The 10,927-nt window shown below is 42.5% G+C and overlaps 1 protein-coding gene across 1 annotated transcript; it reads right to left on the reverse strand.

Annotated features, from left to right (window-relative positions):
• Positions 1 to 2,189: 2,189 nt before the first annotated feature.
• Positions 2,190 to 5,503, reverse strand: LOC127316987 (uncharacterized). The gene is made up of 7 exons (XM_051347495.2): positions 5,267 to 5,503; positions 4,520 to 4,702; positions 4,377 to 4,423; positions 4,270 to 4,300; positions 4,130 to 4,188; positions 4,017 to 4,044; positions 2,190 to 3,623 (listed from the first exon to the last, which is right to left on the reverse strand). The coding sequence occupies exons 2-7, from the start codon at positions 4,578 to 4,580 to the stop codon at positions 2,458 to 2,460; spliced, it is 1,392 nt and encodes a 463-aa protein (XP_051203455.1). The 5' UTR covers positions 4,581 to 4,702; positions 5,267 to 5,503; the 3' UTR covers positions 2,190 to 2,457.
• Between the last annotated feature and the right edge of the window lie 5,424 nt (positions 5,504 to 10,927).

Consider the following 10,927-nt stretch of genomic DNA (forward strand, 5'->3'; position numbering starts at 1 on the left):
TTGTGACCGGCTTTGTTAGTAATAAAACTTGTAATACTTTGATGACCTTCCTTTTATTTGACATCTCCTCATGTATCACTAGCACCTTATTTTTATTGTAATATTTAGTATTTGATGATGTTAGTAAAAAGTTATTGTTCATGTCTATGATAAACACAAGATAAAATATGTACTACAAGTTAAATCTCGCACAATTACAGCAAGGGACATTATAGACATTTCCACAAATAACTCAGCAAATAAGCTGAGGTGATAAAATCTAAAATAACTAGACGTTTGTTTCTCTAAAGCTTATTTCCTTCACATATTCTCTCGGGCAGCTAAACCTAAGTATTTCTTCACAAGCCCTAGCCCGAAAGAACTGGCCATGAGTTAAGTTTTATACATATAGTCAATATTTTAAAACCTTGGCATCATCATTTTAAACATTTATATTGGAAACTTGGAAATCAAGTGACGAGTTACTGTCATGGGAACTATTTACATAATATTACAAAATTTCATGATTTTTTTTACATAATGCGTACATACAAATTAGCAGTCTAAGATACATCTGTAAAACATATTGATGTCAAATACGCTATTTATTTATATGTTGGAGGGATGATTTGAGAAATCCAGAGCAAAATTTAAATTTAGACTCTGCATTAAAATGGCAAAACGAAACAAAAAAACTCTTGGCAAATGGAGCTAGTTTTATCTAGTGCCACTTCTAGATTTTTAATAAAATGTAGACTTGGGTCCGCCCTTCTTATTTAAGTTCACATTCTCTTCTAAATTTGAATAAATTATTTGAATTTAATTTTTCAATTCAAGTGAAAGTTACACTTGGGTCCGCCCTACTTCTGTCCAAATTAGGCGCACTTGATTTCGCAGTCCTAAGGACGTACAATGTAAGTATCCAGAGATGTGATTATTAAAATAATCGGTCTGTCACGTAGGAAACATTGATGTGATTAGTAAAATCGCTCGATCAGTCACACATGCTTAGTAGCTGTTTATGCATTCAAATAGCAAGGACTAATACATAATAAATTATCTAAGCACATACGAGAGGTAGCATTAGAGTTTACATATGTGCTTAATATCTCGTTTCAAACAATCAAACATAAGCACCTTCCGTTGTACGTGGCAACATGCCCTAATACATGTTACCATAGCATATGTTATACAAGTATTTAGAAGACAAAATACAAACAGTAGAATTTTTAGATGGCCAGGCATATACTTTTTTTTACATGCCAGCCGTATATACTTAAAAATATATATATGAGTGGTCAAAAGCTTTAAAATGTTGAGCGTGTTATCCTTCTATTTCAGGACGGGGGAGCATAAAGATTACATAAATCGTAATATATCATTCTTATGTTTCCATGTAACTTTGTGAAGTTATATTAGGTTTACAATTTGTTATACTGATACTGTTAGGACAAGGAAAGGTGGTATGTTGGAGACTTTGATCACGTCCAAGGCGACAAGCTTTAAGGAGGAACGGTATTTGCCTATTGCTCTTTTCTTTCTGGATTGTGTATTTATCTATATAAACCTTTCTTTAGCAAATATCTACTTGTATCTACACTTCTACAGTTATATGTTTGAATTTATTTATTGGAACTTAGAAAATGGTTAATTTAAGATCTAAAAATCAAGAAGAAGACCTTACACGCAGAGAACATGAGTAAAAACTTGAGTTCCTAAGGGCATGAGCAATGGTAGCATACATAACTAGTTGCCCCATGTAAAAAAGTTGTCAGAAGCAACATGGTGAATTTTATCTCTCCAATGGAAGCTACAACTTTAGTTAGAAAAAAAAGAGAAAGGACCCCACAAATATGCCACTAGTATCTCTTTCTCTCTCCAAAAAGCATACTTTTAAGGCTTAAGATCCCACTTCCTAAAGAGGAGGCTGCCTCCTCATCCGAACCTACTTTGGACCACCCGAACCTAGCTAAAGGTGTGAGGCAGTACCTCTAGGGCAGTGCATTGGGCATGCCCTAAATTTCAGTACTGAAAACATTTCTTTCTATAAATGATAATTTGCAAGCTGGTAATGCATCTGTTAAATTTTAAGTACAAAGTTATGGCCTAAAGTCTATTTAAAACGGCCAAAATTGTCAAAATTACAGAGCAGCAAACACATAGAGGCAGCAATAATTAAAGAAAAATTGTGAAAATTTGAACATCAGTCAGCAGATAACCAGATTTGTTATAAACACTTTTCAGGCTATCAGGAGAAACTGTAGCTTTCAGGATGTTCACAGGCTAAAACGGCAGACAAAGTACAATGTGTAGTTGTACAGTTGTACTAAAACCACGACACAGTCAAACCACTTTAATATATGGGCACCGGATCGCTAATCTCCTAAGATCCGCCAGACTTCACTTTGTAACAACACAGTTAATCGTCTATTGTAACACCTCTATGCAACCCACCTCTCTGCAACAGCATGATTTGATCTATAAACCAAATAATACATGATTTCCTACTGCTGGCACACCCTCTGTTGAAGCAGCCAATCCAGATGGAGGCTCAGACTGAAGCGGTTGTTGACGCACTACAGCAGAGTGCTGCTTCATCGTCGCGCTCTCAGGTGATTTCGGATGGTCCGAACTGGCAGCGGTGACATGAATAATGCCTGTCTCGGGTGTGTCATTTGCAGGCATGGCAGACATGTTAATATTCTCAGAGACACCAGCTGCAGGTATGTCAGGCACGATAACATTCTCAGAGACACCAGCTGGCTCAACCGTGCTCTTTGCCTTCTTGGTTTTCTTGCCTGCGGTCTTCTTGGCCCGACGTTTCGGCTGTGGTGCTGGAAGCACTCCATCAGCAGAAGCGCTGCCATTTGACATGCTCTTTCTATGTGTAGAGCAGAAATCCATCCCCCATTTTGAGCTTGCACTACATCCTTCAAACTTGCAACGTCTACCGCCACCATGCTTGATGCAGAAATCACTCCGCCCTTGTGCACTCTTTCCGCACCCTTCAAACTTGCAACGCCTCCCTCCACCATGTGCAATGCAAAAATCTGTGTTTCCTTGAGCACCTTTTCCACATCCATCATGTTTACACCTCTTGCCACCACCATGCCTCACGCAGCAGTCAGTGCGGCCTTGACTGCTTCCACATGCAGCGTTGGAACATCCAGTGACTGAACAGCGTTTGCCTCCTCCATGACCAATGCACAGAGGTGTGCCTCCATGTGCACCCTTGGGACAACCTTGAACCATACATGCCTTTGAACCACCGCTGTGGACCTTGCAGTACACTGTATTTCCCTGGGATCGCTTGCTGCATCCTTGGTAATTGCACATCACAACTTCACCATCAGGATTATCGACGCCTGTGCTGCCGATAACATTTCCAGCATTTTCCATCACTCTAAATCCCCCATCTCCTTCATACTTGGCTGAACCTTCTGATTTAGTGAATGGTACTGCACTGGGACCAGGTTCACTATACGGGTGGCCTCCACCATGGGACATGCACAAAGCTATGCCATCTGGTAGGATATGAGGACAGCCAACCACCTGACAATGTTGGCCTACACGGTGATTTTTGCAGAACACTGTCTGCCCTTCAGCAACTTCTTTACACCCGAGTCTCTGGCAGCGTAGAACGGCTGTTTAATAAGAAAAAGAGAGCCTAAGAAAGATGCAATACGTTACAGAAACTACATGAATATTGATTTTATCGAAGAAAGAATTCGAGTTAGCTAACTATGTATGCCGCTCTATACAGTCTGGTCTTATCCAAACTGCCAAATCAATTGGTGTAAGACCATAAATATATCTAAAACTTGCTAACTTATGATGAAAACACACCGATATAACACACCAAGATAACTTGAGCAAATAGAAATTTTCCAACGAAAGGGTTGTAGTATTCGAACATCATTGCAAAAAAAAAGGACTAACTGTTATATCTTCTTTTGAAAATAGTGGGCTCTAGAACAAAGTGAATGTTTGGACAAGTGCATAGACTTTGGGAAAAATAAGTACAGAAGAAAACATACCAGAAGAAGAATCATCCGCCATACGCTTCTGTATGGAAAATTAAAACACAAACATCTCAGAAAAAAAAACATTTTAGAGTGGACAATATTAATGAGAAGACAAGGCAGCTTACATTTAACTGCGTCATATTGACACGCTCTGCGAAGCTGATTTGTTTATTAGCATATATACCTATACCAAGTACAAAATTGTTGATGAAACAGATATAGTAGTTTACACAGTCAGAAAGTAATGTCAGTAGTTGTACAATACCTTGGTTAAAAGAAGAATCCATGACATATACCTGCATGGAGCATTTAATATGTTACAAAAACAAGTAGTAATTTGTAAATAATTAGGAGTAGAACGTTAGACATTACCCCTTGCTGAGAAGAATGGCCATGTCCAATCATTGAGGTCTGTTGCCCTAAAAGATAAATGCATACATATTAAAGCACATTGAAAACCATAAATTTCAGCTTGAATGCTGCAAGAAGGCTCGGTAACTAGCATTTTAGCTAACCTTGCAGGGTATGAGTTGGATTGCCTGCCTGTGACATAGAAAAAACAGGTGGACCAGACATTGGCTATATCGTGAAAAATAAGAGCTTTATCAATACAGCCCAGTTGTTCCTTGTGGTAATCGAGGCTGGTATCTGTCTTTTAAGCTCCAAGGAAGTCACCAATGTTTTGCAGCTCATCAAATCTACATAGAGTGCAGTGTATCAGTTAGAGATACATACTGCATGACATTATAGACTAACAAATTTGAGTTTGTCAGTTAGCAAACCCCCTGATTTCAGATCAGGTTTCTGAGGGAACAAGTGGCGTCCAAGAGTTGATTATAAGTATATCATACATGGCATGGTGAAAAACAATATGGTATTGAAAAAAACGGAAAGTAGACCCTAAATTGTTCACAGAGAAGTACATAAAACCCTAAATTGTCTAATTGATTCCAATCATTGCAAGTAATGATCAAATCCCTAGTTCTTGACAGAAAAAATAATTGGTTATCCTCGGAGAACAATATGCAGCATCTGATTCCAAAACATGGTAATCCCCCCAAACCATCAATTAACCAATTAAATGACAATTCAAAGTTCTACAGAGCTCCGTTGTCGTGTGATAGCAACGAAATTGTGCTATGTCTTCCATCGAAACCAGAGGGGGCAGATATTAGATGGTGTGCCGGATGTGCAGCGGCACGCCCAGATGTTGCGAAGGTCAGTGGGATTTAACTAATCGCTGGATCAAGACAGCATCATACCTCGGAACCAATGACAAAAGAATTGCGGACGGGGTGGAGACGGCAGGATCTGGATGGGGACGACGAGGAAGAACGGGGACGAAGATGGCGGCGACTCGTCGGAGGCGGGTGGCGCGGGATCGAGACGTCGGCGGTGACGGTACAGCACGGCGGCAGATGTAGGGCACGGTGGTTAAGGTTGACTATCAGGAGAGATTTAGAGCCGCTTTTTTCTTTCTTTTTGGCGTTGATTTAGCCTGGGTAGGTCAGGGCTCGGCAGGGGTTTTTTTTTTCGAGAACTAGCGAGGAAATAAATCGACGGCCCGATCTCGAGAGCCCAGCCGGCTATACCGCTATAGGGGCAGCGTAAGGATCGGCTCCGGTTAAATGTGTCCACGAAGGCCCAAGACCGAAATAACTAAATTTTAGGGTTTTAAGGAAAACATGGACTTTTGAAAGCCTTTTATATCCTGAATTTGACAAAAAATATCATGCACTTCATCAATAGGAAAGCCCATTGTTTGCATGGTTTGAGCAAGTAGGGCAAGGTTTGGGTAAGGCACTTCCGTCATTCTGAACTGGTCGAGATATGGCTAGATCTAGAATGGAAGAGAAGAACGATACTTTTGGGAGAGAAAACATTTTTTAATGTGCAAGAATATAACAGCCACATGCCCTAGCATCCACGTATGATCATATGTGAGTATAGCAGCAAAAACTAGTGTTTGTAGAGTCCTTGTGAGGGCGGCTAGAGAAGCTGATGAGCTTTAATGCAGTTATCACGCTAATGCAACGAGCCCTTGTCGAAGTCGCCACCCCATAGTACCACACACGAGGAAATGTTGCGGCATGCCACCTCGTAGAGCGAGTTACACCATTTGGGTGTCACCATATATTTAAGCTTGAGCTTTACCATCACATGACTTCCTCTGGCTCTGTCTTCCTCCACCTTAGAGTTGTTGGACATCCGAGTGCGGCCCGTGAGCCGCACGAGAGCAATCCTATTTTTTCTCAGGAGCGGTTCCAAGTAAGTCTTCACCAAGACTCCGCAAACACTAGTTTTCTTACTATACCAACATCCGAGCCTACATGGGCTCTAGGGCATCCAATCGTGTCATTCACTTATACATTACAATAGGTACTCTCTCATATACCGCTCTTCTAATCTTTCTAGATCTAGGCATACCTTGACCATGTCGACCTTTCAGAGACTCGACTTAAAATATCAAATCTTAACCTACTTGACTTGAAACATGCAAGTAATGGCCTTTTATCTATTGAAGTATGATATTATAGTTATTCTTTAGATGGGATATCTTTGTCATTTAAAAAATAAAAATCAGTACCATTGTTCCTATTTTTCTGTTAAAAGCCTAATATTAGGTTCTTTCGGGCTTCTAGACCATAGTAAAGTTAGGAAATTTATCGGACACCCTATATTGTTGGGCCCTCGAGCAGGGGCCATCAATTTATTTTTTCCCGCGTCGTTACTGACGTGGGCACGACCCTTTGGGTGCCCTACATTAGCATACCTGGTACGGTGTAACATGAGGCTCACCCGATGACCTTCCAAGGATCAAGAAGCCAAATATAATCTGGCAATCATCAAGTGCTCAAGGCCCACGAACGTGACGTGCATAGCAAGTACAAGCCCATATATCAAGGTGTTGGAGATATGCCCAAGAGGCAATAATAAAATGGTTATTATAATATCTTTGAGTTTATGATAATGTTTACATACCATGCTATAATTGTATTAACCGAAACATTGATACATGTGTGTTATGTGAACAACAAGGAGTCCCTAGTAAGCCTCTTGTATAACTAGCTTGTTGATTAATAGATGATCATCGTTTCATGATCATGAACATTGGATGTTATTAATAACAAGGTTATGTCATTATGTGAATGATATAATGGACACACCCAATTAAGCGTAGCATAAGATCACGTCATTAAGTTATTTGCTATAAGCTTTCGATACATAGTTACCTAGTCCTTATGACCATGAGATCATGTAAATCACTTATACCGGAAAGGTACTTTGATTACATCAAACGCCACTGCGTAAATGGGTGGTTATAAAGGTGGGATTAAGTATCCGGAAAGTATGAGTTGAGGCATATGGATCAACAGTGGGATTTGTCCATCCCGATGACGGATAGATATACTCTGGGCCCTCTCGGTGGAATGTCGTCTAATAGCTTGCAAGCATATGAATGGTTCATAAGAGACCACATACCACGGTACGAGTAAAGAGTACTTGTCATGAGACGAGGTTGAACGAGGTATAGAGATACCGATGATCAAACCTCGGACAAGTAAAATATCGCGTGGCAAAGGGAATTGGTATCGTATGTGAATGGTTCATTCGATCACTAAAGTCATCGTTGAATATGTGGGAGCCATTATGGATCTCCAGATCCCGCTATTGGTTATTGGTCGGAGAGAAGTCTCAACCATGTCTACATAGTTCGCGAACCGTAGGGTGACACACTTAAGGTTTGATGTCGTTTAAGTAGATATGGAATATGGAATGGAGTTCGAAGTTTTGTTCGGAGTCTCGGATGGGATCCAGGACATCACGAGGAGTTCCGGAATGGTCCGGAGAATAAGATTCATATATAGGAAGTCACTTTCCAAGTTTGGAAATGATCCGGTGAATTTATGGAAGGTGGTTTCTAGAATTATCCGAAAATAAATCACTATGGAAGGAGGAGTCCCGGAGGGACTCCACAAACCCTAACCAGCCAACCAAGTGGGAGGGTGGAGTCCATAGTGGACTCCACCTCCTTGGCCGGCCAAGAAAAGGGGAAAGGGGAGAGTCCCTGTCCCTCTAGGTTTCGTCCATAAGGGAGTTTTTCTGTTGGGGTCTTATTCGAAGACTTTGGGCAAACCCTTGGGGTTCCACCTATATAATGAGGAGGAGAGGGAGGGGCAGCCCATGGCTTGGCCGCACCACCCCTGCCCCCTTGAGGCCGGCGCCCATGGCACCCCCTCTCCCTAAACCCTAGCCTCCCCTCCTCCACATACAAACTCCCGCAGCGCATAGGCGAAGCCCTGCCGGAGTTCTCCACCACCACCGCCACCACGCCGTCATGCTGCCGGGATTCCGAGGAGGATCTACTACTTCCGCTGCCCGCTAGAATGGGGAGAAGGACGTCGTCATCAACACCGAACGTGTGACCGAGTACGGAGGTGCTGCCCGATCGTGGCACCGTGATCAAGATCTTCTACGTGCTTTTGCAAGCGGCAAGTAATCGTCTACCGCAGCAATAAGAGCCTACTCTTATAGGCTTTGGAAATCTTCAAGGGTGAGTCTTGATCATCCCCTCGTTGCTCCCGTCTTCTAGATTGCATCTTGGCTTGGATTGCGTTCTCGCGGTAGGAAAATTTTTGTTTTCTATGCAACGAATCCCTACAGTGGTATCAGAGCCGTGTCTATGCATAGATGGTTGCACGAGTAGAACACAATTGTTTTGTGGGCGTTGATGCTTATGTTGTCTTTAGTTTGAGTACTTTGCATCTTTGTGGCATAGTGGGATGAAGCGGCTCGGGCTAACTTTACATGACCGCGTTCATGAGATTTGCTCCACGCTCGACATGCAACTTGTATTGCATAAGTGGCTTTGCGGGTGTCTATCTCTCCTACTATAGTGAAGATTCAATTTACTCTTCTATTGACAACACTAGTATCACCGTTGTGGTTCATGTTCGTAGGTAGATTAGATCTCACTCGAAAACCCTAAACCACGTAAAATATGCAAACCAAATTAGAGACGTCTAACTTGTTTTTGCAGGGTTTGGTGATGTGATATGGCCATGATGTGATGATGAATATGTATGAGATGATCATTATTGTATTGTGGCAACCAGCAGGAGCCTTATGGTTGTCTTTAAATTTCATGTTGAGTAGTATTTCAAAGTAGTTGTAATAGTTGCTACATGAGGTGAACAACCATGAAGACGGCGCCATGGACCTTGACGCTACGCCGAAGATGATGGAGATCATGCCCGTTGATGATGGAGATCATGTCTGTGCTTTGGAGATGAAGATCGAAGGCACAAAGACTAAAGGGCCATATTGTAAGGGTACATTGCCCCTATGTGTGGTTTTGGTAATTAATGACAACCCCTATGGACTAATGTTTTCATTGAGTTTATATGAAGGAATATTCCATAGGTACTACTTGTTCTCCATGTGTTGGATTCAAGTATGGATGCCATGAAGATAAAGGTATACCTTGTGTATTGGCATCAAGATCATCGGTTTGAAGATACATATGTGATATGATCAAGAAGAAGAAATGAAGATGGAGTTCTTATGTGGAACTCAATATTAGCCATGCTCTATCTTATGAGAGTATGAGAAGGTACAAGGTTAAGTCGGGCAAGTTCAAGATGAGCATCTCAAGTGGATCACATGCTTGAAGCTTGCCGTCCATTTGGTGATAATGGACATGTGAAGATGTGCATCAATAGAGCTTTCCCATCATGGTGTATGGGGGAGCATTTGTGAGTCTTCACGAAGCGACGATGATCAAGTGAGGCATTCCGGCTTGAGTGGAGCTTGAAGAGCTATCATCAAGATCAATCGGGATGCGCAAGGCAAAGGTATGGCCTTGCTAGGTTTTCCTTTTACCGGTCTCAAGGTGGTTGTTGGGAGACCGGATTATAGGATAAATAGCCGCACTATCAAGAGGGGCTTTCGGTTGGGTAACTTGATCGCATCGTCTTAGGGAGCTCAATCCTTTGCATACTTTGCATATCCCTATTGCTTCTTGGTGTTTCTCTGTGTGAGGTTCTTGAGCTTGTTGCTAGCTTTACAACAAGCCCAAGTTCATCGAAAACGGAATCCGCATGCATCTTCTATTGCGTTTTCGAGTTTGGACGTCTTTACCGTTTCCTGACGGTGGGAGACTCCCTCTCTAAAATCATCTAAAAATGTTATGTGAGGAGTCTCCATATTTCCAGTTTTTGTTGGGGTTCTATTCGTCGTTATCTTTCCAACAAAATTGGTTTCATGTCAATCGGGGTCCGGACACAAAAGTTATCACAGTTTTTGTATAACATGATTTCCTGCTGGCCCGGTTTCTAGCCCGGCGTGACCGGCCGTCTGACCGGATGGCCCGGTTCAAACCGGCCCCTGGACCGGTGCCATCCGGGCACTATCCAGTAAGCTTTTAATCTTGGTCCGGTTTCTAGCCCGGCGTGATCGCCGTTCGACCGGATGGCCCGGTTCAAACCGCCCTGGACCGGTGCCATCCGGCACTATCCAAGAAGCTTTTCAGCTTGGTCCGGTCACTAGCCCGGTCCGACCGGTCTGTGGACCGGATGGCCCGGCCTCAGGCCGGTCTGACCGGGTCCTGAACCGGACGGCCCGGTCCCAGGCCCGGTTGACCGGCCTCCTCGACGGCTGACTCAGCCCAACTTTTCCCCAACGGTTATATTTGCTCTTGGGCTATAAATAGCCCTTCTTCCACCTTGGGTTGAGTACTTCTTCCCTTTCTCTCACCTCCATTGTTGCATTTGAAGAAGTTGCTCTCTCTCTTGTTCCCCCCATGATTCTTGCTCATATTTGAGGATTTGAGAGAGGAGATCTAGATCTACACTTCCACCAAACCAATTCTTCTCTAAGTGAGGGAATCTCTTGGGATCTAGATCTTGGAGTCTTTGGTTGAC

The sequence above is a fragment of the Lolium perenne genome, chromosome 7, assembly GCF_019359855.2.
Source record: "Lolium perenne isolate Kyuss_39 chromosome 7, Kyuss_2.0, whole genome shotgun sequence".
Classification (NCBI taxonomy): Eukaryota; Viridiplantae; Streptophyta; class Magnoliopsida; order Poales; family Poaceae; genus Lolium; species Lolium perenne.

Bases quoted from the DNA above. Each gene is read 5' to 3' on its own strand.
- LOC127316987 (XM_051347495.2), bottom strand. From the start codon at position 4,580: ATGTCTGGTCCACCTGTTTTTTCTATGTCACAGGCAGGCAATCCAACT. The intron at 4,189-4,269 runs GTATTGTACAAC...TACTTGGTATAG, and splicing joins GGATTCTTCTTTTAACCAAG to GTATATATGCTAATAAACAA. The intron at 4,045-4,129 runs GTAAGCTGCCTT...TTTTCCATACAG, and splicing joins TCAATATGACGCAGTTAAAT to AAGCGTATGGCGGATGATTC.